This window comes from Muntiacus reevesi, chromosome 2, assembly GCF_963930625.1.
Source record: "Muntiacus reevesi chromosome 2, mMunRee1.1, whole genome shotgun sequence".
Classification (NCBI taxonomy): Eukaryota; Metazoa; Chordata; class Mammalia; order Artiodactyla; family Cervidae; genus Muntiacus; species Muntiacus reevesi.
The window spans coordinates 268,676,179-268,703,881 of record NC_089250.1 but is presented as its reverse complement, the minus strand read 5'-3'; the positions used below and the strand labels follow the sequence as shown (position 1 = coordinate 268,703,881).

General features: G+C 56.6%; 1 protein-coding gene and 1 non-coding gene across 3 annotated transcripts in view; one reads left to right on the top strand and one right to left on the bottom strand.

Moving 5' to 3' along the window:
- LRRC4B (leucine rich repeat containing 4B) overlaps nucleotides 1–26,583 on the top strand; it is a 41,326-nt gene extending 14,743 nt beyond the window's left edge. The window contains exons 1-3 of one of the 2 annotated variants that reach the window (XM_065926560.1): nucleotides 546–714; nucleotides 2,856–3,187; nucleotides 24,700–26,583. In XM_065926560.1, the coding sequence (XP_065782632.1) occupies nucleotides 2,891–3,187; nucleotides 24,700–26,550 (2,148 nt within the window). In that variant the 5' untranslated portion in view covers nucleotides 546–714; nucleotides 2,856–2,890 and the 3' untranslated portion in view covers nucleotides 26,551–26,583. Of the gene's footprint in view, nucleotides 1–545; nucleotides 715–2,855; nucleotides 3,188–24,699 lie in introns of those variants that run through there. The other variant, XM_065926561.1, reaches the window with a different exon arrangement.
- On the bottom strand, nucleotides 19,094–19,166 carry TRNAG-CCC (transfer RNA glycine (anticodon CCC)). Its single transcript has one exon. It is a non-coding gene; the product is annotated as a tRNA-Gly (tRNA).
- Nucleotides 26,584–27,703: the final 1,120 nt, after the last annotated feature.

Below are 27,703 nucleotides of genomic sequence, written 5' to 3'. Positions count from 1 at the left end.
GCGAGGAGGAGGGAGGGGAGGCGCCCGCCCCGCGCAGGAAGCGGGGAAGAAGGAGGGAGGAGGGAGGGAGCCGAGGCGCACAGCTTGGCTCTGCACTGCCGTGTGACTAGAAATTGTAATCGCGGAGAAAGCCAGGGAGAGACAGACGGAGCCCGGCCGAGGGAGACCGAGACGGACGGACAGACGGACAGAGAATCTGACCGAGACGCGCTCCCCGACCGACCTACGAGCGGGTGATGGGGGCGCAGCGAGAGTGAGGAGGAGATGGAGGAGAAGGAGAGGGGGGCCCGGTGGTCCCAAGGGCAGCGAGACAGCGAGGGAGGCGCCTGAGGAGGGGGTTGGGGGGCCCTGAAGAGGCGGACGGGGGACTGGAGGAGGCAGGGGAGTCAGGGAGAGAGCAGGGGGCCGGGGTCCCCGGGGGCAGACGGGAGGCGGGCGGAGGTGGGGGCGGGGGTAGCCGACCGGAGGAGGCGAGCCGGGAGGGGAGGAGGAGACGGTTGCTGCAGTGGCCTAGACGAGCCTCCCGGGGGGGTGGGAAGGGCGACAGGCGAGGAGGGGGGGGCGCGGGGAGACCCAAGAAGCCCCTGCGCCCCCCCCCACAACCTCGACGGGAAACCCTGGAGGACTGGGGAGGCAGAGTCCCCAGCGGCTGGAGGCATGCGGAGGGGGGGCCTGGGGCGCAGGGTGAGGCCCAGCGGAAGCCGAGCCACTGGGGTGAGTGTCCCTCGCGGTGTGTGTCGGGGGGCGGTGGGGGAGACAAGGACGGAGAGATGGCGGAGGGCGAGGAAGGAGGGGAGGGGGGCCCCGGCGCCGCAGAAGCGGGTGGGGGTGGCTGCGGGCTGGCAGCGGGCGAGATGGGCACCGAGGCGGCGGGGGGAGAGACGCAGGGGCGGTCTGGACCTGGGGTGGGCGCTACCGGGCTCCCACCGCCCGAGGGGCCTCGCGATCTGGGGCTTCCCCGGCCTCGAATCCTGGCCCCCTCGGGCTGCGCGGCCTCTAGGTTGGGCGGGCGGGGCGGGGGGGGGGGACTGGCTTCTCACCAGTCTCGTGAGGTGGGGACAGGCATGGTGGGCGCAGGACGAGGACCCCACCGCCCTCGCAGGGCACGCAGAGAGGCGCTCGCAGCCCCCAGCCCTCTGGGCAGAAAGATGAGTCTGGGGTGTAGACCCAGGACCAGCCCTCCACCCACCCCACCCCACCCCACCCCATTCCATCTCTCTGTGTCTCTGTCTCTCCGTTCTGTCTCTCTTGTCTAGCTGTTGCTCTTCCTCTCACACACGCGCGCAGGCACACGGACACACGCACATGCATTTTTTTTTTTTTAATCCGAGTTACAATGATGGAAACCGCGGGCGGGAGCGTGTGCGCGTGCGTGCGCACGGAGTGCGGGGGCGAGCCGCCCCGGGTCCGCGGGTCTGGGAGCGCGAGGGCGCGCCCCGTCACCGCTGAGGGTGCGCGCGTTTGTGCAGACCGCACCCGCCCCCCATCCCCGGTGCCCGTGGCCTCCCCACACGTGGGAAACTCTCGGGTCTGCCGTGTTGAAGCAGAGCTCGCGGGCGTGGGCGCGCGCGTGTGTGTGTGTGTGCGTGTGTGTGTGTGTGTGTGTGCGCGCGCGCCCGCGCTCTGGGGATGGAAATGCTGCTTGGAAGAGAGGGCCGGGCGCCCCAGGGGTAAACCCAGGACCACAGTCCCCTTCTGCCGCTACCCAGCCAGCCCCAGGCTCCTCAGTGGCCTCATCCGTCAATTGGGTATCCTCACACCTTCCTCCCGAGCTCCCCGGGAGCTTACACAAGCGTGTGCAGAGCCTGGGGCAAGAAGGGGCTGACTCACAATTCCCAAGTTATTGTTGTTTTCACTGCGCCCGTCATGACTAGCCCATCTCCCTCTAGCCCGCCTCTCCCCTATGGAGATGGGGGTGGGAGGACCTGACCCCACGAAGCCCACTGCCCTCCCAGAGCTCCGGGTGGGAGTCCCCGATCACCCAGCCCCTACCCCGGCAGCGGCTCAGCCACATCCTGCGGCAGCCACTGGAACAGACCCACCAGCCGCCCTCGTGGCCTCCAGCCCCTGCCACCCAAGGCCACCTCCTCCCCGTCATCGCCCGGCCTCCCCACGGGCTTCCTCCCAGCCTCACTTGCCCACACCCAGCACTTACCCACTTGCCTTGTCTGGCACCTCATCTTCTCCTTTGAGGTCCCCCTTTGAGTCTAACTTAAATCTTTCCAGCTGCTGCCAGAAGGCACAAGGGAGTCAGGAGCCCCGTGTGTGATGGTGGGTGGGGTGTCCGGGTCCCTGGGAAACCTGGTCTCTGCAAGCACTCCCTGGAGGGAGAAGTGGGGTGAGGGGGCGTCCAGGGGGCCGGACCCCTCCCAGAGGCGCGTGCAGGTGGCGCGGGGACTTGGGTGGATGCCGAGACGGCCGCCAGATCCTAGCTCTGACTTTCTCAGCTTGGCTCATCACCTTTTTTCTGTCACCTGTGTCTCTGTCTCTCACTCCCTCTCCACCTATCCATGTCCCTTTGTGAAATCACACAAGGAACCAAGTTTTTAATCTGGCTGATGTCTCCACCTGTCGGCACATTCTCTCCCCCTGGACTCAGTTTTCTGTTCTGGGAAATGGGCATAAAGTCTTCCCAGCACGGAGATGGTGAGCTGGGGGCCAGCCCCTGCCTCTCTGCCTCCCTCGACCTGTTGGGCCCTCATCACCTGGGACCTGGGGTGGCCTTGATCCCTCGGGTCCTGAGCCTTGAAGGCAGCAGCAGCAGAGAGCTGTCTGGACTCGGGGGAGGAGCTGGGCCTCTCGGGGGTGGGGGTCCCTCCCGTCACTGAGCCTCTTCCTCTCTCCGCTCCCGACAGCCCCCCGGCGCCCAGGCGGAGCATGAACATTGAGGATGGCGCGCGCCCGCGGCTCCCTGTGCCCCCCGCTGCCGCCCGGTAGGATGTCCTGGCCCCATGGGGCCCTGCTGTTCCTCTGGCTCTTCTCCCCGCCCCTGGGGGCCGGCGGGGGCGGCGTGGCCGTGACATCCGCCGCCGGAGGGGGCACCCCTCCGGCCACCTCCTGCCCTGCGGCCTGCTCCTGCAGCAACCAGGCCAGCCGGGTGATCTGCACCAGGAGAGAGCTGGCCGAAGTCCCGGCCAGCATCCCCGTCAACACGCGGTACCTGAACCTTCAGGAGAACGGCATCCAGGTGAGCTGGGTTGGCCGCCGTGGTGGGGGCCCTGGGGCAGGGGCGCGGATGGTGGCCGGGCGGCCGGTCCCCCCTCCCTGAGCCACCAGCTCTTCATGCTCGTCCGTCTGTCCCCGGGCATTTCTCAGACACCGTGTGCTTCCTCGTTGCTTGAACCGAGGCTGTGCCTTGCGTTTTCTCAGCATGAGGCTCCTCCCTGTGTCTGGGCTGCGGCAGGACCGCCTGCCTGCCTGCCTCCCACAGCGCAGGAGCCGCAGGTCGTGCTGGGGGTGACCCTTCCCTGAGGCCCCCCCCATGCCATCTGCACTGCTGCGCCCGCCACCTGGGGCATTGGGCACAGGACACTGGGCCTCAGTTTCTCCATCTGGAAAATGGGGATGATAAGAGCTCTGCCCGCAGGGCGGATGCGAGGGCTGCTGGACTTCATACTTGTCAAGGGTGTAGACTTGCTCTGGCACGGGGAGCAGCGCTCATTTGCTTGTGGTTCGGGGCTCCCGGCCCCGTGGAGTCTGTATGAGAGCCGGGCGCTCCCAGGTGCTGGCTCGTGCTGGAACGGGGCAGGTGCCATCCGATTATTATTGTGGCTAAGACGGGCCGCCCGTGATGCTTTGGGGGCAGGGCTGCACTGTCTAGAAGCAGGTGTCTCCTCCTCTGCTCTGCTGACTCTGGGCTGGATCATCCTTGGTTGGGGGGGGTCATCCTTGGTTGGGGGGGCGTCCTGTGGGCTGTAGAATGTGGAGTGGCGTCCCTGATCACCAGAAGCCAGTAGCGTCCCACCTCCTCAGTCCCAACCACATCTCCAGATGTCAGGTATCCCCTGGGGACGGAGGGAATCCCTTTTGGTTGAGAACCATGGCAGGGGAGGGATTGTGTGGGTGGTTTTCTTTTTGGCCATGAGGCATGTGGGATCTCCTCACCCACGGAACAAACCATACCTCCTGTGTTAGAGGGCCAAATCTTAACCCCTGGACCACCAGGGAAGCCCTGAGAACCACTGGGGTTGGTTAATTGGTTTTTGGCTGTGACGTGCGGCAGGACAGGCAGGACCTTCCCCAACCAGGGATCAAACTCACGCCCCCTGCTTTGGGAGCACGGAATCTTAACCCTTGGACCCCCGGGGAAGTCAGAGACCCTCTGTTGGTCAATCCGCTGTCCCCATGCAGGCCTCTCCTCTCCCAGCCCGCAGAGCCACGAGAGAAGAGGGGTCTGAGCTAAACTTCCCCTCCCCCACTGCACCTCCTGGCCTGACCCCAGGAAGGGGAAGGGGTCAGGGACTCCCCCCTGCCATCTGACTGTCTTGGACTGCCTGAGGACCGGGGCCCCATCTGTGGGGGCAGAGAGGGGACCTCTCGGGGGGCGGTCAGTGTCAAGGGAAATGCCAAAGGCCAGGCTGTCGCTTCCTGGGAGGCTGTGGGGCTAGAACACCTGACATCACCCAGCCCCACTCCCGCACGACTGTGTCCCCCCCCACCCCCCCCCGTCACCCAGTCCCGCTCCTGCAGGACTCTGTCCCCCGGGGCTCCAGGCCCTCCATTCCCGCCCATGATCCCCGTGCTCCCTCGCCCTGTCCTCCGACATCCCTGTGATGGCGCACTGATGCTGCCAGGCCCTTCCCTCTCCCTGGGTGGTTTCCCCTCCAGAAGGGAAGGAAGACATAATTGACTGGGCACGCATGGCAGGCTGGGGAAGCTGGGACCTGGGAGCCCGAAGTGGGGAGGTGAGCGCGTCAGGGATCCTGTCTGCGACGGAGTCGCAGAGTCCACGCCACAATGACCCCCCCGTGGAGGGGAGCTGGATGAAAACTTCTGCCCCTCCAACAGCTGCTGAGGGCCCGTCCCTACCCAGGTGCCCCCGCCCCCAGCCCTGCCAGATCCTAACTCCGAACACCCAGTCCATCCTCCGGGGGCCTCCACGCAGGCCTGGCAGCGCCCTCTGCCTGGATGTTGTTCAGTCACTGAGTCGCTTCTGACTCTCTGTGACCCCACAGACTGCAACACGCCAGGCCTCCCTGTCCCTCACCACCTCCCGCAGCTTGCTCAAACTCATGTCCATGGAGGCGGTGATGCCATCCAACCATCTCATCCTCTGTCGTCCCCTTCTCCTCCCGCCTTCAATCTTTCCCAGCCTCAGTCTTTTCCAATGAGTCGGCTGTCCGCATCAGGTGGTCTTGGAGCCCTCTGCCTGAAACGCTCCAAAACCTCCTGGTCTCTGGAACGAAGTCCAGGCTCTTCTGCGACAACCAGTCACTCTCCCAGCCTTGAGAGGCTGCTCAGACCGTCCCCTCGCCTGAACCCGCCTCTCTTTTGGCCCTGAGGTCCCCCAGGCGCGCCTTCCCTCATCGCCTTCCTCTCTGGATCCACAGCCCCCCAACATCCCTGGCCTTCCCCCGTAACACTTCCATCATTCAGTATCACTTGGTTGTCTTCCAGGAGGGAGGCTGTAGTGTAGGTACTTGGGACACATCAGTGAGCAAAACCGACACCCAAATGCGTCCTCCCAGTGCCTGCATTCCAGGCCTTTGTCTAAAAGGAAATGTGTGTGTGTGCAAAGTCGCTTCAGTCATGTCAGACTCTTTGCAACGCCATGGACTGCAGCCCGCCAGGCTCCTCTGTCCTTGGAATTCTCCAGGCAAGAATACTGTAGTGGGTTGCCATGCGCTCCTCCAGGGGATCTTCTCAACCCAGGAATCAAACCCACATCTCTTACATCTCCTGCATTGGCAGGCGGGTTCTTTACCACTAGCACCACCTGGGAAGCCCAGGAAGAAATGTGTTTTGTGTTAAAGATGTTAAGGGCTGTGGGGAAGGAGGCTGGATGGGGGTGAGGGGGTGGTGGCTGCAGCTTTATAGACACAGGGGTCAGGGCGGACTCATGGAGAAGGTGACATTTGAGCAAATGTTTGTTTTCGGTTGTTTTGTTTGGCTGAGCTGTAAGGCTTGTAGGAGCTTAGTTCTCTACTAAGGATGGAATCTGAGCCCCCTCCAGTGGAAGCGTGGTGTCCTAACCACTGAACCGGCAGGGAATTCCTCGAGCACGTGTTTGGAGGAGGTGGTGGTGGTGGGAGCCTTGTGGGGGTGTTCTGGGCAGGGAGCAGCAGGTGCAAAGGCCCTGGGGTGGAGCCTGCCTGGTGTGTAGGAGGAACAGCCAGGAGCCTGGCATGGCCAGAGCGGAGTGAGCCACAAGGAGAGGGCGGGGGTGAGGACAGAGAGTGGACAAAAGGGTCACGTGGTCATGGTGAGCGCTTGGCTCTTCTCTGCTGGGGACAGGAGCCAGGGGAGGCTCTGAGCAGAGGACATATGGGCCCTGACTTGGGTTTCTCTCTGGCCAAGGTGTGGGGACCCCAGAGGCAAGAGTGATGGCAGGCACGCCTGTTTGGAGGCTGGTGCAGAGCTCCGGAGAGAGAGGTTGGTGGCCCGGCACACTCCGGGACAGGTTATGGTGGAGGTGGAAAGAAGCGGACAGATCCTGGGTCAGTTTGGAAGGTGGAGACCACAGAATTTTTTCTGCAAAGTGGATCTAGGAAAAGAGGGAGAGAGGGTGACTCTGTAGGTCTGAGTGGACCCACTGGTTGGATCTACCTGCCCATGTGTCTTATCACCCCATCACCCAGGCCACTGGCCACCAAACCATGTAACCCACACCCGTCAGATTATACATGTATGAATTTATTACAAAAGTCATGCAAAAGTCTACAGCATCCATGGAGCGCATGTTATAAAGCTTACACAAAAATGGCTACGTTAAAGGATGGTGTGTATGCATGCGTGCTCAGTCGTGTCCAACTCTCTTGTGACCCTAGCATGGATCGTAGCCTGCCAGGCTCCTCTGTGCATGGGATTCTCCAGGCAAGAATACTGGAGTGGTTTGCCATTTCCTTCTCCAGGGGATCTTCCCAACCCAGGGATTGAACCCTCACCTCCTGCACTGGCAGGCAGATTCTTTACCACTGAGCCATCCGAGAAGCCCAGTAAAGGATGGCAGGCATGTCTTTTTTTATTTTTTGACTGAGCCACGTGTCATGTGGGATCTTAGTTCCCTGACCAGGGATCGATCCCACGCCCCCCGCAATGGAAGCTTGGAGTCTTAACCACTGGACCACCAGGGAAGTCCCCAAGCGTGGCAGGCATGTCTTAAAATCCTAACACTTTAGTTTCTCACCCCTGGAGGTTCTTGCACCCCACCTCCGCTCTGGAGAGGACTGACACTCCCCCAAACCGCATGTTCCCTGAGGTCAGGGAATGTCCAGTCCACAAAAGCAGACGATTTGAAATGTCTAGTGGAATCATACACCCTCAGTGGACACAGGCAGATAGCAGGAGAAGTGAGGTCACCTTAGTTACCAAATAGCTTTTTAATTATTCAGATTTTAAAAACTGAAATAACTCACCCTTAGTCCTACCACCTAGATATAATAAATAACTACTGTTTACATTTTGTTTTAAAGCCTTCCTGGCTCTTTTCTGTGCCTATGTAAATGTGCTTTTGAATTATTTATCCTAGAATAAACACAAATTAATTTAGGAAAACTAGGAAAGATATCTAAGTAAGAACACAGGGACAAAAGTCAAGTGTAATCCGACAACCACAGGTAACTCCCATTAACATTTGGTGTCTTTTCATTCAGAGACAGCACGTACACCTCCATGCATATGACAGGTTCAGGTCTCTAAAGAGAGATTTTGCTTTTATTTTTTAAAAGAAAAATCGCAATCACCCCATTTCACACTTGTTTGCAACTGATTTTTGGCACCTAGGAGTTTAACCATGAACATCTTTCTCCCTGATTCTGATACTTGTCTATTGTACGTTTGTGTGTGGTCAGTCATGTCCGACTCTGCGACCCCGTGGACTGTAGCCCTCCAGGCTCCTCTGTCTATTACTTGTATTTTAACCACCACATTGGATTCCGATATGTGGGCGTCGGGTTAATTCACTTGTCCCTTCTTATTTCCCATGTTTTAACTGATATAAATAATACTGCAGTGAACATCCTCGGTGCTTGTTCTTTGTACCGTTCTGGATTCTGCCTTGGGGATAAATTCCTAGAAATGGGATGGTGAGGTGGGAGGCTGTGACCTCCCCAAACACGCATGCACGCGCCCGAGGCCTGGCACGTGTATAGAGGTGGCCGGGGTTGGGAGATTCAAGAGCCATCCCCTGCCCCCCTTGTCCGTGGTCACCTGCTGGGCTCCCAGCCAGATGGTCACCTCCTTGAGGGCACGGACTTCCCCCACTCCCTTCTGCTTCCCCAGAACCCAGATCAGAGCCTGGCATGCACTAGGCACTCAGCAGGTGTTTGCCTGAGGATAGAGGCCAGCCCCAGGGGAGCCTCTGTGAGCTGTAGCAAGCCAGTCCTGCAGCCCCCCACCGGTTCAGTCACCTGATCCCACTCACCCTGGCTTGCAGTCCAGCGAGGGTGAGAACCACACCGGGAGCGCAGCGCCCATGTAGCCGCCGGGACAGGGGGCCAGGCCCTCGAAGATGCTTTCTAGGCAAAGTCCTAGGGACTCACCTTCCCTCAGTCCCGATGCCACTCAGGCCGGGCACCTGCCAACCCTGGCCGGCTCAGGGACACCCCTGCTCCCCCGGATCCTCTGGGTCCAGGTAGATGCCGTGGCTCTGCACGGAGCTCAGCCAGCTCACCCCTTCCCAGCCCCGGGCTGGGGTGTCCTCTCTGGGACCCCTCTCTCAATCACAACCTCGACTTCCTCTCCTCACCCTACTCTGTACTCCTCCCCACCCCCACCAGAGTCAACCATCAGCGTGTGTTTACTCTGGATCTTTCTGCTTGTGTGTGTTCTTGCAAAATGCTTATTGTTGCTTTGTGTGCATGCGTTGTTAATTTATGTAAATGAAGCTGCGTTATAGACGGCTTCCTTTGTCTCGCTGTTTTCACCGGGCCTGGGTTGTTAAGAGCCTTCCACGTCGCTGTGTGTGTGTGTGTGTCTGTGTATGTATATTCGGTTGCTTTAACTGCTGCAGAATTCCCTTGATGGGACGCCCCCGCCAACACCCCCCAACCCCCAGGAAGCTTCAAGCTGCCCCCACCACAAGCCCTGCCTCAGGAGCCCCTTGGGGGCTGCGGCGGGATCGTGTCTTGGAATGCACGCCAGGGGGATTCAGAGGACATGATGCACTTGACCTCACAAGTACGCTGACCTGCCCAAGCTTCTGTGGGCTGCCCTGGTCCCTCTGGGGGCCCACCATGGAGTCCTGTGGGCGACGTGTGGGAGCCACTTGACTAGGAAATACGCTTCCATCCTAAGGAGACGCTCAGAGTTGTGCTGAAGGCTGGGTGGCCCAACAGCCAAAACACAGACGCAGCCTGGGCTCCCGGTGATCGGACATCGGTTCAGGGGATCACCGAGCATCCTGATGACAGAACATCCATGCACCGATTTAAAATGGAGTTTCAGGGGCTTCCCTGGTGGGCCAGTGGTAAAGAATCAGCCTTTCAAGGCAGAGGACGTGGGTTCGATCCCTGTTCAGGGAACTAAGATCCCATATGCAGTAGAGCAACTAAATGCAAGCGTTGCAACTACTAAAGCCTGCACGGTCCCGAGCCAGCGCACAACTGCAGAGTCCATGTGCCTCATCAAAAGATCCTTCCTGCCGCAACTAAGTCCCAGCACAGCCAAATAAATTAATAAATGTTTAAAATTGAGTTTCGAAGACTATTGAAGGACACCGGGAAATGCTCAGAAGATCATACTGAACTTTTCAAAGGATGCAAGTAGTGTGCCCAATGTATCTTTAAGTTTTAACTTAAAATTAAAACAAAATCCAGGGACCACTCAGACGTGTTAGCAGTTCCTTTTTCCTTTTTTTTTTTTTTTTGCCACGCTGTGGCTTGTGAGAGCTCAGCTCCCCAAACAGCGAGCGGCCCTGGGCCCACAACTGTAAAAGCCCTGAGTCTTAACCACTGGATCGCCAGGGAATCCCTTGAATTTCTTCTTGGTGTCTTCTTCATTCTCTAACTTTTCTACAGTGAGGGCATTTAATAGTTTTTGAAACCAGGAAAAGATTGAACTTAAAACATAACGAGTATAGGGCTTCCCTGGTGCCTCAGTGGTTAAGAATCCACCTCTCCATGCAGGGGACTTGGGTTCGATCCCTGATCCAGGAAGATCCCACATGCCTTGGAGCAACAAAGTCCATGTGCCACAACTACCGAGCCTGTGCTCTGGAGCCTGAGAACTGCAACTACTGAGCCCTCCCGCCTAGAGCCCGTGCTCCGCAACAAGAGGAGTCACCGCAAGGAGAAGCCGGAGCACAGCTGGAGAGTGGCCCCCACTCCCTGCAACTAGAGAAAAATCCATGCAGCGAGGAAGACCCAGCAGAGCCCAGAATAAATACAACTGTTAAAAACAAAAATAAGTACAAAATGTTACACAAGCCGAAGGAAGAAGTCTACGCTGGGATTTACTCACCTTTCCCTGGAGAAGGGAGAAAGAACTAGAGTTTGTGGAAGATTTGCCCCAACTCGTTTGTTCCTGTAACAGCGGGATTGCTCCCATCTGATGGGTGTGGGAACAGGGGCACAGGTGGCTTGTCCCCCGCTTGTCCAAAGTCACTCAAATCACGGTGACCCTGACAGCTTGCCCCGGGTCCCAGGAGCCAGAGCAGAAAAGCAAGGCCCTGCTGGCCAGGCTTCGGCTTCAAGAAAGTCAGTCTGTTGCAGAGAAGAACCCACCGTGGTATGTGACCGAGGCGACAGTTTGTGATTTTTTCTGGGTGGTCGAGTCCTACCAGCATCAGGAAACACAGGGAGTTTTTGACCAGATGGACTTTTCCCAGCCAGAGCTCTTGAAGGAAGGGAATGGTGAGCAGAGTGGGTGCAGAAGGACCCTCTCTGGAGGTCAGCAAGGGCAGGCTGGTGGGATTCCCCATCCTGGGTCACTGGGGCAGCAAGGGACAGCCAGCCTCAGGAGTCACGCCCAGGCTCCCAGGACTGGATGCCTAACTCGACCTCCCCAGCTTCCATCCTGACTCTCGTTTCCTCCTTCCTTCCCTCGGAAGCGCCCCCCAGAACCCCGGGTCATTCCAGCGCCCCCAGAACCCCAGGTCATCCCAGCGTCCCCCAGAACCCCGGGTCATCCCAGCGCCCCCCAGAACCCCAGGTCATCCCAGCGCCCCCCCAGAACCCTGGGTCATCCCAGCACCCTCCAGAACCCCGGGTCATCCCAGCGCCCCCCAGAACCCCGGGTCATCCCGTCCCCCTCTCTGGCACTTAGTTTCCGCATCTGTCAGTCGGGACTGTGGGAGCCTTGTCAGTTTCTTCCTGACTTATTTTCATTATGACATGTAACACACACACAAGAAGAACATGGACGTGAATGTCCAGCTCAAAAAGATCATCAGAAAGAGAAGGGCTGGGACTATCCTAGTGGTCCAGTAGCTAGGAATCTGCCTGCCAACATGGGTTGGATCCCTGGTCTGGGAAGATCCCACATGCCTCAGGACAACTAAGCCCGTGCTCCACGACTGTTGAGCCTGAGCCCTGGAGCCCGGGATCCACAACTACCGGAGCCCGAGTGCCCTAGACCCCATGGTCCCTAAAAGAGAAGCCCAAGTAGCTGCATCAGAGAGCAACCACCACTCTCTGCAGCTAGAGAGAGCCCGCATGTAGTAATGAAGACCCAGTGCAGCCAAAAGTAAATAGTTAAGTGGGAAAAAAAGAAAGGCTCCTTGCGTCCACTGCACGGGGTGAGGGGTCGATCCCTGGTCGAGGAATGAAGATCCCACATGGTGTGTGGCACGGCCAAAAAGTAAACTTTAAAAAGAGAGAGAAGGGCCACGTAAACACCACCAGGACAAGAAATGGAACATAAAGAACCCTGGACCCTCCCCCAGCGTCCTCGCTCCGGGCAGCTCCCCTCCTGCACATCTGGCTGCTTCTGCTCTGCGCAACCCCTGAGACACGTCCCTGGGGTTTCCTGTGGCCGTGGCTGCTCCCCTTTCCCTTCCGTATTGTTGGGTCACGTTTTATCCATTGCAGATACCTCAGTTCCTCTTTGCATTTCTGTTGATGGGCATTTGGCCACGCCAAGCAGCATATGGGATCTTAGTTCCCCGACCAGGGACCGAACCCATGCTCGCTGCATTGGAAGTGCAGAGTCTTAACCACTGGACCACCAGGGAAGTCCTGTTAATGGGCATTTGGATTGTCTCCAGGTTAGGGCTCTCACAGGCTTCCCTGCTGGCTCAGTGGGTAAAGAATCAGCCTGCCAATGCAGAAGTCACAGGGGATATGGGTTCACTCCCTGGGTCGAGAAGATCCCCTGCAGGAGGGCATAGCAACCCACTCCTGTATTCTTGCCTGGAGAATCCCATGGACAGGGGAGCCTGGTGGGGTCCACGGGGTCGCACAGAGTCGGACACAGCTGAAGCCCCTGAGCACACACGCAGAGTGAGAACTCTGCCTGCTTTTAGATTTAGTCTTTCTGAGTGGGAGGAGATGTGGGTGGAGCCCCTCCCCCGTTTATCCCTAGAGAGTGGGCTGCCTGCCTCTGGCTGGGGTGGGAGGGGCGGCAAGGCTGCCTCAGAGTCAGGTGTGTGGGTGAGCGGGCCCAGGAAATGATGCCACACACCTCGGGCCTCACGGGGCAAGTCCTGTGCCAGTGAGCTGGTCTGCTTCTTTGAACATCAGACGCCCAGGTGTTCACTCTGGTACCTACCTTGATGGAGGCAGAATCCTTCAGGACTCGGCCTCCCATCTCTCCCCACTCCAGCCTCCTGCATCCCGGGCAGGATACTGGCCCTTCCTGCTTCCTCCTAGCTCACCACCTTCACGTGCACTGTTCCCTTTTTCTAGAATGCTGTTCCACTCTCCCACTCACCTGGGCAACCCCAGCACTTAGGATGGTGGGGGACTGTTGAGATTTGACTCACGAGTCCTCCAAGATATTGTGGAACCCACTGTGGCCTCAGTTTTTTCATCAGCAAAATGGGGACGATGGTCCTTCCGTCTTACAGCTGCCAAGAAATTCCATGTCTCTAAGCTGTGGACTAGCACGTACTGAGCGCCACTGTGTGCCGTGCGGTCTTGGGGCCCTGGACTCAGCACCTCAGCAGGTCTGATGCGGGAAGAGCGCCCTGCGCCTTAGCACGCACGCACACAGCCGATGAACAGTGTGGTGGTTAGAGGTGAATAGCGAAGGGGCACAGCCACATGTATACATGTGTCTGTTGTCCCCCAAACCCCCTGCCTCCCCTCCAGGCTCCCTGTGCTCTACAGGAGGTCCCTGTTTGACCCCCGAGCCTTACCAACTAGGCCGCAGGGCTCGGCCTGTAGGGATGGCTGGGCGGGGTCTGTCTGAGCCCAGTGGCTGTCCAGGGAGCTGACACGTGGACGTCAGGCGGTCTCCTCTCCCGCCCTGGCCTGAGCACCCCCTGCCGCCCCATGTAGCTGAGGAGGGCCAGCGCATGGAGCATGCTGAGAGGTTGGTTTCAGCCGCCCTCTCCCATGATGGTTCCTGGGGGACGGCAGGGGAGAGCTGCCCCTGCTCCCCGGAGCCTCTCGGAGCCCCTGTTAGAGCGGTGCCCGGTACGGCCCGGAACCTCCTAGCCGGGACACATTTGTTGGATTTGTTGTCGGCAGTGACGGAGTGGTGATGGAGAAGATGCTCCGTTCTGGGTGGCCCCTGGGCGGGGCCGTGTTGTCGTGATACATGTTTGTTCTCAGTCCTCAGGGCCCGTGTTCCCGTGTTCCAGAGGGGACTGAGGCCAGGGGGCCGAGTCTTAGGCCTGGGCGGGGGGCTCAGTGAGCAAGATGGGAGCCCTCAGTGGCCCGCACGCTTGCCCAGCTCCGGCCACATCCTCGCAGTCAGACAGATCCTCGCTGAAATCCCTGACCTCAGAGAAGGAAGAAATAGGAGTCGTCATAAAAGCAGCGGGTACAGAAAAAAAAGAAAAAAAACAAACAAACCGTGAGCGTGGACTTCCCGGGCAGGCCAGTGGTTAAGACTCTGTGCTTCCGACCCAGAGGGGTGTAAGTTCGATCCCTGGTTGGGGAACTAAGATCCCCCATGCCGTGGGGCAACTAAGCTTGAGCACCCCAGCTACTGAGCCCAAGTACCTCAACTAAGAGCCAACGCAGCCCAAGGGGGGTCGAGAAAAAGTGAACCTAAAATAATTAATGAGAAGAAAAAACCAGGAAGCTTGCTAAATTTTTGTTTGCGGTTCATTACGTTCAAAACCTATCAGAGCGATTTATCTTCATAGCGTTCAGATGAACAATTCGCCTCATGATTCTCCAACCACAGTTAAATTTTTAATAAGGGATTTCTTGACAGTTTATTTTCTTAAAAATCCCAACAGAACACAGTGGGTTTGTTTTTTTTTTTTTTTCCCCCAGCTTTAATAGCATTTATCTACCACCACTGAAGTGGAAAGTCCCCTAATTTATAGGCAAGGTTACAGGATGGAAGGAGCGGGGGAGAAGTCCCCGGCGGGGAGGGAGGTGGTCAGGGACAAGACCACATTCCCAGGCCTGCCTGACTACTGTTTGCATCTGTGATAATTACAGAGCCAGGCTCACGGGTGGGGGCGGGGAGGGCTTGACAAATGTGTGCTCACAGGGGGAGGGGACTCAGGTGGCTAGGACCCCAGGCTCAGCTTCTCTGTCATATCACTGGATGTCAGCATTCCCTCGAGCCAGAGATGTCGGGCTGGGAGGGCAGGGGGACTTGCCTGCTCCGAGAAGCCAGTCCCCACCTTGTCCATCCCACTGTGGACCAGTGGACACAAGGGTGAGCCGGCCCTTAGCATCAGAGAGGGTTTGGGGAGGGGTTTCAGATGGCGCTGGGTGAAGGGACCGCAGGCCTGCCTCTCCCCTGCAGCCAGGGCACCTCCCCAGATCTGTTTACACCATCACCACTTAAATGATCATTTGCATAATTAGTATGCTGGGTGTCTCTGGTCCCCTCTCAAGGTCGGGCTCTGGGAAGTCGACTGTGGCTGAGTCTTGTCCCTGCTGGATTCCCAGAGCCCAGCACAGTGCTTGACACATAGCAGGCACTCAAAGAGTATCTTCCGAATGAGCAAGTCAGCATGTGGGTAACGTGAATGACGGACGGGCTCTGCAGCTCAGAGAAGCGCGATGGAACCCACAGAAGCCCCGCCGTCTGGGTTTAGGTGTGGGCGTGGTGGAGACGCAGTGTTTTCGATTCAGGAGAAACAGAGTCCTTGTTCTGCTACTCCGGAGCTGTGAGACTGGAGGCAAATGACTTCACCTCGGTGAACCTCCGTGTCCTCAGCTGTAAACCACCAACTGTGCAGAGAGAAGGCAAGGGCATGTGGTTGGTCATCTCCATGTGACAAGATTTCCTCAAGGATCAAAGCAGATCACAACCTCAGAGTGTTTAGCACAGGGTCTGCTAAATGCTAGGCACTCAACAAACACTAGTTTCTCCGTTTAACTTGTTAGGAACCTGCCTTGGAGGGCCCTTTGTTAAGAGTCAGAGATGGGATCAGCCTTGTATTGTCTGGAAGAAGAGGAGAGGAGTTGACGGGCTTTGATCTTTAGGTGGTTGTTGTTCAGTTGCTCAGTTGTGTCTGACTCTTTGCAACCCCACGGACTGCAGCACGCCAGGCTTCCCTGTCTTTCACTATCTCTGGGAGTTTGCTCAAACTCATATCCACTGAATCAGTGATGCCATCCAACCATCTCATCCTCTGTCATCCACTTCTCCTCCTGCCCTCAATCTTTCCCAGCATCAGAGTCTTTTCCAATGAGTTGGCTCTTCCCATCAGGTGGCCAAAGGATTGAAGCTTCAGCTTCAGCATCAGTCCTTCCAATGAATATTCAGGGTCGATTTCCTTTAGGATTGACTGGTTTGCTCTCCTTGCTGTCCAAGCGACTCTCAAGAGTCTTCTCCAACACCACAGTTTGAAAGTATCAATTCTTCAGTGCTCAGCTTTCTTTATGGTCCAACTCCCACATCCATACATGACTACTGAAAAAACCATAGCTTTGACTCACACCATGGATGCTCTCCAAATGAGCCTTGTCCATTCTAAGCCTTGACTAAGCCTTGGCCTGGGTGCAGAGAAGGCACAAATGATTTATATGAAGTCTACTCATGAAGACTCACAGCCCAGACAAGGAGACATATGCACTGAAGCAGCATGATAAGGGTCTGCTAAGAGAATGCCTATGACGAGTCAGTGAGCACAAAGCCAAAGAGAGACTCCTGGCAGAAGGCAATTGGAACGTCCCAGGGAACTAGAAGCCCACGTGGCGTTAATGGTAAAGAACCTGCCTGCCGGTGCAGGAGACATAAGAGACATACGTTCGATCCCTCGTTTGGGAAGATCCCCTGGAGGAGGCCGTGGCCGCCCACTCCAGTATTCTTGCCTGGAGAATCCCATGGACAGAGGAGCCTGACGGGCTACAGTCCATGGGGTCGCAGAGAGTCCGACACAACTGAAGCGACTAAGCAGCGATAGTTGGCATTCCAGGCGGAGGGCACAGCCTGTGCGGAGGCAGAGAGGCCAGGTGAGCGGCTAGAACCTCGTATGTCTCCCTGTGGCCAGAGCAGAGGGGAGGCCAGCGGGGCAGGTCCTACAGAGCCTCCGACACCAGGCTGAGGGTCACAGGGAGCCGTGGGAGGGCTGAGCAGGGTCGTGGCAGGATCTGAACTGCACTTCAGACAGTTCTGGCAGCCGATGTAGAGAAAGCGGCCAGGGAAGAAGCCGGAAGCCCGGAGGTACGACAGTTGTTAACGGTCATCATCAGCCTCATCAACAATGTAAAAATATGTATTACTGCCTGCTTGCCGTGTCCCGGGCACTCACTGTCTTGCCCGAGCCTCACAATGCTGCAGGACCTGCAAGGAAAATGGTCTCAAGAGACGTTAGGACACCTGGCCAAGCTCGCACCGCTGGTCAGCAGCAAAGCCGAGATTCGAACCCAGCCAGCGCTCCCACCCGCAGCCCCCGCCCCCGACAAGGGTGCTCCCCAGTCACCCTGCAGAGAGGAGGAGGGAGAGAAGACTGGAATCCTGTTAAAAATAAAGGGACTCACTATTTAAAGCAAGCCTACAGCGCCTCCTCAGTAAACCCGGGCTTCCCTTCTCCGCCACACCCCCGGCCTGCGGCCTGCTTATTCCCGAGTGCATCATTAAAGGGACTGGCGGGGAGACCCCCCAGCCCTGCCAGGGGAGTGCCCCTGCAGCTCCCGTCACACACCCCCTTTTGAAGGGGACAAGGCACGTGGACCTGGAGCAGCTGCAGCCCTGGGCTGGGCCGGGATGCGCCTTTGGGACGTGGTGTGCTTTCAGTTGCTTTGTGCAGAGAACCAGGGAGACCTGGGCCCACCTACCAGCTGTGGGCTTCCCCCAGGCCCAGTGAGCAGCCCTGCTGAGTCACTCGACCTTGCTGAGCCGTCTGATCTCCGAAACGAGGCATGATGCTCTGCAATGCCCAGGTCCGAACCTCACTGAGCGGTTCCTTCTGCAAACATGCGCTAATAGCACCCACCCCACCGGCCTGGGCAGGACAAACTGGGCTGGTGGTTGGGGATGCCCAGCCCAGAGCCTGGCACTCATCGCTGCAGTTCAGATGCCACCTGCGGGTACCAAGCGAATCTCACCAAGTACCTCATGTCCTCCAGTCAGCTCTGCAGGCCTGGTGTTGAAGGTGCCCTTCCATGGAGAACAGTCCTCCTTCATTTGCTCCTTCAGAATTGCCCTACCCTGGCTCAATAAATAGGCAAAGGATGGATGGATGAATGAGAGACATTTGGGCTGAGTTCAAGAGGATGGACCAGAAAGAGGGCTGATGAATGTGGAAGAATTGATACTTTCAAACTGTGCTGCTACAGAAGACTCTGGAGGGTCCCATGGACAGCAAGGAGATCCAACCAGTCCATCCTAAAGGAAATCAGTTCTGAAAATTCATTGGAAGGACTGATGCTGAAGCTGAAGCTCCAATCCTTTGGCCACCTGATGCCAAGAACTGACTCATTGGAAAAGACCCTGATGCTGGGAAAAACTGAGGGCAAGTGGAGAAGGGGACGACAGAGGATGAGATGGTTGGATGACATCACTGATTCAATGGACATGAACTTGGGTGAGCTCCGGGAGATGATGAGGAACAGGGAGGCCTGGCACGCTGCAGTCCGTAGGGTTGCAAAGAGTCGAACATGAGTGAGTGACTGAAGAAGAAGAGGGTCAGTTCAGTTCAGTCACTCAGTTGTGGATGACTCTCTGCAACCCCATGGACTGTAGCACAATAGGGTGGGTGGGAGTTTTCTAGGTGGATGAAAAGGGAAAGGCATTCTGAGCAGGGTAAGAGTGTATGCAAAGGTGGAGTGCCTGTGAGATAGTTCTAGAAGCTGACACTGGCTGAAATGCAGCTGGAGTGATGGCTGCAGGGGAGAGGGCCAAGCCAGGCTCCCAAGGCAGGCTGAATCTCCCCGTAGGGCACTGGGGAGCCATGGAGGGCTCTAGAGGAAGACAGAGGCCGGGTCAGCTCCAGCTGTGGCAAGGCCCTGGGGATGGACTCAAGGGGAAGAGATTGGAGGCTGGGAAATTTGAGGCCTGAACTGGGCAGTGGGAACAGAAGAAGCGTGAGACATTCAAAAGGGACAGAACTGGCTGGCTTGCTGGTCTACCAGCCCTAACATGGGGAGGCTGTGGACAATGCAGGGTGCAAAGCTACATTCCTGCTTTTGACTGGGAAGGCCAGCTGGAGAACAGGGACCCCAGAAGGAGTGGGGGCAGGGTGGGGCATGTGCATGGATTTGCTGGGAACTAGGGAGGACCACAGTTGTGTGACTCAGACAGGGTGAGGGGGCAATGGGGAGGCTCCCAGAAGTTCTTTTTATTTATTGGTTGGTTGGTTTGGCTGCACCTGGTCTTAGCTTTGGCATGAGAACTCTTAGTTACAGCATGAGGCATCTAGTTCCCTGACCGGGGATGGAACCCGGGCCCCCCACACTGGGAGTGTGGAGTCTTAGCCACTGGACCACCAGGGAAGTCCCTCCCAGGGGATCTTGCCGGCACCTGGGCCAGCAACCCCTGTGTTCTCAGCTTCTCAGTCTGAACCCTCAAGTCTGACCTTTGAAGAGCCCACCTCATTCTCTGCCTAGTGATTAGTAATGACTGGATATTACTGTTATCATTATTGTTGCTATTAATAGAAACAGCCACTAAAAGGCCTGCTTGGGGCTTTGCCAGCGTTTCCCAGGGTGATGAGGAAAGGCAGCCTGTGAGAAGGGTTCTGCGGCTATTATATTTGGGAAAACTCAGACTTGAGCAAAGCAAAGGGCTGGCCGGTTTGATCGGGAAAGCTTTTGGTCATGCTGCTGTTTAGAAGCTCGCGGGATGGGTGGGCGAGAGGACACACTGGGCTCTTTCTGGGGTCGCTCAGAGGAGGAAACCCAGGCTTCCGTGGCCCACACAGCAGGGCTGGGGCTCCAGGGCCTCTGAGAGCTGTCAGGCCAAGGCTTTCCAGCCCCTCTTCTTAGCCCCGACCGCAGGCACAGACCTGGCTGCATCCGCATCGATGCAGGCCGCATCGTCCCCAGGCCAGCCCTCCCTAACCACGTCCAGGTCTAAAGGTGAGCCTGTTCACTGCAGGAAACGAGATGAGGCAGGAGCGTATTAAGGAAAAGAAAAAACTGCCCTTGTCAATTCCATCTCTGAAAGCAGGTGTAGCTCCAGGAAGAGATTCTAGGTGGGCACAGAAGCCAGGTTTTAGAAGCATATTCATGACATGGGGAAGGCTCACAATATCCTATTATTGAGGGGAAAGGCAGGAACCGGCTGCTAAGGGCGTGGCCTGTCAAACACACATCAGACCTCAGAGACTTTGTGTGGAAAGAGTGTAAAATAGGGGCTTCCCTGGTGGGTCAGTGGTAAAAGACTCCACCTGCCAAAGCAGGAGACACAGGTTCGATCCCTGGTCCCAGAAGATCCCACATGAGGCAGAACAGCTAGGCCCATGGGCCACAAGCATTGAGCCCGTGGCCTAGAGCCTGTGCTCAGCACCAAGAGAGGCCACCGGGATGAGAAGCTGGCGCATCGCCACTAGAGATCAGCCCCTACTTTCTGCAACTAGAGAAATAGCCCGTGCAGCAATGACGACCCAGCTCAGTAAAAATAAATTTAAAAAAGAGATCATAAAATATCTCATTTGTAAGTTCTCCCTTGGATTACATGTTGAAACCATAATGTTGCTGTTCGGTCACCAGTGAGTGTATGAAACTCGCTCAGTCGTGTCCGAATCTTTGCGACACCATGGGCTATACAGTCCATGGGATTCTCCAGGCCACAATACTGGAGTGGGTGGCCGGTCCCTTCTCCAGGGGATCTTCCCAACCCAGGGATCGAACCCAGGTCTCCCACATTGCAGGTAGATTCTTTACCAGCTGAGCTACCAGGGAATCCAGTTCAGTCGCTAAGTCATGTCCGACTCTTTGCAACCCCGTGGACTGCAGCACGCCAGGCTTCCCTGTCCTTCACCATCTCCCGGAGTTTGCTCAGACTCATGTCCATTGAGTCAGTGATGTCATCCAACCATTTCATCCTGTGTTGTCCCCTTCTATCTTGGAACTATCAAGCTAATCATTCATTAAAATTGATTTCATCTATCTTGGGTCTTTTTTTTTAATGGGGCCTCTAGGAAATTGACAATTAAACACGTAGCGGGCATCATGCTTCTGTTGGGTCATGCCAGCAGAAATGGTGGCTCTTGTTTTACGATGATAACTGCACCAGGAATAACATTGTTCCTTATCTTGGGGTGCCTCCCAGGTTAGAGTCTCTTTTTTTAAGTTTTTAAAGTGTTTTTCTACGTAAAAGTAATTTTTATTCATTAAAGAGAAAGCATAACTTAAGAAAAATAACTGAAGTCCATAATCCCCAGCTGCTGTAGTTCACCACCAAGAAGTGGCTAGGGCATGTCCTTGCGGCCTTTTCTTGCTGCGTATATGCGCACACCCAGTTCCTTGGCTGCTTTTTCTTAAGTTCTATGAGGTCATAAGCACACTGTCTGCTACTTAGGGTTCTCCACTATCCCCTTAATATTCGAATGCAAGCGTCTCCGTGGCATAACTAGGCTGCAGAAAAGCTGTCTGATGGCTGCGTGGTCCCCGGTGCCTTGCTGTAACGAGCACGGTGATTGATGAGGAGAATCTGGAAAGATTAGATTCTGCGTCCCACGCCCAGCCCAGCCCTGCCCCTTCTGTGGTCCATCAACCTCCACCCTGACAGGTGGCAGCCAAGTGCAGGGGTGAAGAGCTGGGGCTCTGGAGCCAGACAACCTCGGTCGGATCCCAGATCTGCCAGCCCCTCCTGTGCACCCCCGGCCAGCCACTGCATCTCTCTGTGCCTCCACTTCCTCCCGCTTTGTCCTCGTTCTATCACTCAGTCGTTCCCACTCTCTGCTACCCCGCTGACTGTGGCACACCAGGCCTCCCTGTCCATCACCAACTCCTGAAGCCTGCTCAAACTCACATCCATCGAGTCGGTGGTGCCACCCAACCATCTCATCCTCTGTCATCTCCTTCTCCTCCTGCCTTCAATCTTTCCTAGCATTGGGGTCTTTTCTGACAAGTCAGTTCTTTACATCAGGTAGCCAAAGTATTGGAGCTTCAGCTTTAGCATCAATCCTTCCAATGAATATTCAGGATTGATTTCCTTTAGGATTGACTGGTTTGATCTCCTTGCAGTCCAAGGGACTCTCAAGAGTCTTCTCCAACAACACAGTTCAAAAGCATCAATTCTTCAGCGCTCAGCCTTCTTTAGGGTCCAACTCTCACATCTGTACATGACTACTGGCAAAATTCCATAGCTTTGACTACATGAATCTTTGTCAGCAAAGTGATGTCTCTGCTTTTGAATATCCAGTCTAGGTTAGTCATAGCTTTCTTCCAAGGAGCAAGAATCCTTTAATTTTATGGCTGCAGTCACTGCCCACAGTGATTTTGGAGCCCAAGAAAAGAAACTTGGTCACTGTTACCACTTTTTCCCCATCTGTTTGCCATGAAGTGATGGGACTGTATGCCATGATCTTAGTTTTTTGGATGTTGAGTTTTAAGCCAGGTTTCCCACTCTCCTCTTTCACCCTCATCTTCCCACTTAGATGGAGATAATTCATAACCCCTCGTGTGACACCCTCAAGGATGAATGTGTTTGGCCATCTGATATTAGAAAGATATTCATATATAGCATATATGTTTACAGCACCCCCAAGGATCTCATACTTCTTAAATCTGGGAATGCTCTAGAGTGGAATATTTGACTAGTCACAAGAAGGGGATCAATAAAAGCTTTAAACAGCTTCACATGAGTTCGGATCAGGTTTTGCCACCAAATGGGGTTTGGTGCCAAAGTTATTGAGAAACCTGACTTTTGGAGCTCTATGGACTTCATAGTTACTCTATGGATTTCAGGGCGATTTGTTGGATTAACTGAGTTGTTGGCCATAAAGCATCTAGAATAGCTTCTGGCACCCAAGAAGTATCTGATGCCTGTTAACTGCTGGCATAACTTTTTTTTTTTTAATCTTTTGGCCATGCCACGCATCATGTGGGATCTTAGTCCCCCAAACAGAGACTGAACCCATGCCCTCTGCATTGGCAGCACAGAGTCAACAACTGGGTCACTAGGAAAGTCCCTAACTTTTTTTAATCTTTTTTTTTTTTTTTTTGGCCATGCCACAAAGCTTGTGAAATTTTAGTTCCTTGCTGCTGCTGCTAAGTCACTTCAGTCGTGTCCAACTCTGTGTGACCCCATAGACGGCAGCCCATCAGGCTCCCCCATCCCTGGGATTCTCCAGCCAAGAACACTGGAGTGGGTTGCCATTTCCTTCTCCAATGCATGAAAGTGAAAAGTGAAAATGAAGTCGCTCAGTCATGTCCGACTCTTAGCGACCCCATGGACCACAACCTACCAGGCTCCTCCATCCATGGGATTTTTCAGGCAAGAGTACTGGAGTGGGGTGCCATTGCCTTCTCCGTTAGTTTCTTGACCAGGGACCAAACTGGAGCCCTTGTCAGTGAGAGCTTGGAGTCCTAATCACTGGACCACCAGGGGATTTCCTATATTTAATCTTTCTGATTAAATACTATATATAGGATAAAATGCCTCCCATGTTATGAGTGGGCTTCCCTGGTGGCTCAGCTGGTAAAGAATCTGTCTGCAATGCTGGAGACCTAGGTTTGATCCCTGAGTAAGGAAGATCCCCTGGAGAAGGAAATGGCAACCCACTCCAGTACTCTTGCCTGGAAAATGCCATGGACAGAGGAGCCTAGTAGGCTACAGTCCATGGGGGTCACAAAGAGTCGGACACGACTGAGCGACTTCACTATGTTATGGGTACAGTTCAGGGACTTTCGACAGTTGCATTCACCTTTGTAACCACCACCCCAACTAGGGGCATTTCTATCAGCCCAGGAATCCTCTTCCCTCGTGGCCCTTTGCAGACTGTCCTCCCCCTGCCCCGGAACATACACACACACGTGGAATGGATAGGGTTCTATGGCACATGCTCCTTTGGGTCTGGCTGCTTTCACCCAACCTGATGCCTGTGAGATCCATCCAAGCTGTTGTGTCCAAAGTTTGTTCTTTTTCCTTAATGAGCTATTGTGTCCCATCCTGCAGAAACAGAGTGTGGCTCCATCACCAGGTGATGGGCCCTGGTTCATTTCTGGCTTGGGCTGTAACAAACACAGATGCTGTGAGCACCCATCACAGGCTTTTGGATGGACATCTGCTGTCCTTTCTCATGGGGAAATACTTGGGAACTGGAGGGGCCAGGTCCCAGGTAACTAACTCTGCTTCATTTTATAAGAAGAAAGCCTCAAACTACTTTCCACAGTAACCTCATGATCTTACAGCAAGGATGGAGACGTGGGGAGTCGTCGCCCGCGCCAGCACTCAGAGCTCTTTGATCCAGATATAGAGAACAGACTCCTGGTTGCCAAGAGGAGGGGATGGGTTGGGAGTTTGGGATTAGCAGATGCAAACGATTATATATAGAATGGATAAACAGTGTCCTACTGCATAGCACATGGAACTATATTCAGTATCCTGTGATAAACCATCATGGAAAAGAATAGAAAAAAGAACGTGTATTGTGCATATATAGATATTATTTTTCGTATATATGAATATATACATGTATTTTTCATGTATCTATTAACTGAATCACTGGTTTACAACAGAAATTAACCAGCCATGAAAAGTGTTAGTCATTCAGGGTGTTTGAGTGTCTGCAACCCCCTGGACTATATAGCCCACCAGGCTCCTCTGCTCATGGGCTTCTCCAGGCAAGAATACTGGAGTGTGTTGCCGTTTCCTTCTCCAGGGGATCTTCCCAACCTCGGGATCCAACCCAGGTCTCCAGCACTGCAGGCAGATTCTTTACTGTCTGAGCCACCAAAGGAGCCCAAATCAACCACACTTCAATAAAATAATTAAAAAAAAAAAAAAAAAAAACCCTCTGTGGTCCACCCAGTTAGTGTCAGTATCACCGATGGTGTTTCCCCTCCCCACCTCTCCCAGGTGATCCGGACGGACACGTTCAAGCACCTTCGGCACCTGGAGATCCTACAGCTGAGCAAGAACCTGGTGCGCAAGATCGAGGTGGGCGCCTTCAACGGGCTGCCCAGCCTCAACACCCTGGAGCTGTTCGACAACCGGCTGACGACGGTGCCCACGCAGGCCTTCGAGTACCTGTCCAAGCTGCGCGAGCTCTGGCTGCGGAACAACCCCATTGAGAGCATCCCGTCGTACGCCTTCAACCGCGTGCCCTCGCTCCGCCGCCTCGACCTGGGCGAGCTCAAGCGGCTGGAGTACATCTCGGAGGCGGCCTTCGAGGGCCTGGTGAACCTGCGCTACCTCAACCTGGGCATGTGCAACCTCAAGGACATCCCCAACCTGACGGCCCTGGTGCGCCTGGAGGAGCTGGAGCTGTCCGGCAACCGGCTGGACCTCATCCGCCCGGGCTCCTTCCAGGGCCTGACCAGCCTGCGCAAGCTGTGGCTGATGCACGCCCAGGTGGCCACCATCGAGCGCAACGCCTTCGACGACCTCAAGTCGCTGGAGGAGCTCAACCTGTCCCACAACAATCTGATGTCGCTGCCCCACGACCTCTTCACGCCCCTGCACCGCCTGGAGCGCGTCCACCTCAACCACAACCCCTGGCACTGCAACTGCGACGTGCTGTGGCTCAGCTGGTGGCTCAAGGAGACGGTGCCCAGCAACACGACGTGCTGCGCGCGCTGCCACGCGCCCGCCGGCCTCAAGGGGCGCTACATCGGCGAGCTGGACCAGTCGCACTTCACCTGCTACGCGCCGGTCATCGTGGAGCCGCCCACGGACCTCAACGTCACCGAGGGCATGGCCGCCGAGCTCAAGTGCCGCACGGGCACGTCCATGACCTCTGTCAACTGGCTGACGCCCAATGGCACCCTCATGACGCATGGCTCGTATCGCGTGCGCATCTCCGTCCTCCACGACGGCACGCTCAACTTCACCAACGTCACCGTGCAAGACACGGGCCAGTACACCTGCATGGTGACGAACTCGGCCGGCAACACCACGGCCTCGGCCACACTCAACGTCTCGGCCGTGGACCCGGTGGCGGCTGGCAGTGCCGGCAGCGCGGGCGGCGGCGGCGGTGGGGGCGGCCCCGGGGGCGGCCCCGGAGGCGGGGGCGGCTACACCTACTTCACCACCGTGACGGTGGAGACCCTGGAGACGCAGCCCGGAGAGGAGGCCCTGCAGCCGCGCGGGACCGAGAAGGAGCCGCCGGGGCCCACGACAGACGGCGTCTGGGGCGGGGGCCGACCCGGGGAGGGGGCCGGCCCGGCCTCCTCGTCCACCACGGCGCCCGCCCCGCGCTCCTCGCGGCCCACGGAGAAGGCGTTCACCGTGCCCATCACGGACGTGACGGAGAACGCCCTCAAGGACCTGGACGACGTCATGAAGACCACCAAGATCATCATCGGCTGCTTCGTGGCCATCACGTTCATGGCCGCCGTGATGCTCGTGGCCTTCTACAAGCTGCGCAGGCAGCACCAGCTGCACAAGCACCACGGGCCCACGCGCACGGTGGAGATCATCAACGTGGAGGACGAGCTGCCCGCCGCCTCCGCCGTGTCCGTGGCCGCCGCCGCCGCCGTGGCGGGCGGGGGCGGCGTGGGCGGCGACAGCCACCTGGCCCTGCCCGCCCTGGAGCGCGACCACCTCAACCACCACCACTACGTGGCGGCCGCCTTCAAGGCGCATTACAGCAGCAACCCAAGCGGCGGGGGCTGCGGGGGCAAGGGCCCGCCCGGCCTCAACTCCATCCACGAACCTCTGCTCTTCAAGAGCGGCTCCAAGGAGAACGTGCAAGAGACGCAGATCTGAAGCCGGGGTTGGGGGGATGGGGTGGGCCCCCCGGGGTGGGCCCCCCCCCCAGGGGGGAGGGGCTGGGGCCGGACCGGGACCCTCCCCACAGCCCCAACCCCGCACAGGGGAGGTTGGGGCAGGCAGCTCAGAGCCCCCACCCGCGTCCGGACCCCAGGGCGGCTCTCCAAGCGAGGACAGGGTGGGGCACCGGGAATGGAGCCCCCCAGGGGTTCCGGGCCTCGCCCCTCTCCCTGGCGATGGGAGGGGACGCAGGAGGGGAGTGGCCGGAAGCCTCCGCCTTTCCTCCTCGCTCTAGCGAACAACTGCTCCCGGCCCTCGGCGTTCCAGGGGAGAGAGGAGCTTTTTTGAGGGGTGTCCTCTCACCTCGCCCCCAACAGCCCTCCTTTTACGATTCATTTTTTGCAGTTTGACGCCTGTCCCCCGACCCACACCCCCGCCCTATCCTACCCCTAACCCCCTGGAAACTGAAGAGACAGCCACGCGGTCAGAGCCTCCGGACACCCTGGCCCTGTCCCGGGGGAGTCCACTCCTGGCCCCCAGACCCCCGTGGGCCGGGGATGGGGCGGCATCAGCCCGTCCCCCATGGTTATCCCCAACCTTCTCCTGCCCCACAGACTCTTTTGATACTGAAGGGAGGTTTGCGTCAACGACTACCTGCTCTGTAATTACTTTAAAAAAAAAAAAAAAACATGGAAAAAGTAAAAAAAAAAAATTTTTTTTTTGGTCATGGAAGCATGGAGGAGAGAGAAAAAAGGGAACGTGGGTGGGCAGCTAAATGAGAAGATGGAAAACTCCAGGCCCCATCAGGAAGGTCAACAGGGGAGCTGGTGCCTCCAGGTGGTCTTAGACCCTTACCCTTTCACCCCTGAGGCCCCAGAGAAGGGCTGGGCCGCCCAGCGCACCTGGCATTGTGTTTAATCTCCTTGCACCTCTTAGGAGGCATGTTCTGGGGTCCTCTCCCCTCACCTCCCACCTCACAGCAGGAATCCGGGGGGCTTGTTTCCTGGGGCTGCCCTTTCAAGGTACCATAGAGTGGGTGGCTCAGAACCACAGCAATTTAGTGTCTCAGTTCCGAGTCCAAGATCAAGGTAGCGGCAGAGCCATGCTCCCTCTGTAGGGAAGGGTCCTTCTCCGCCCCTTCTGGCTTCTG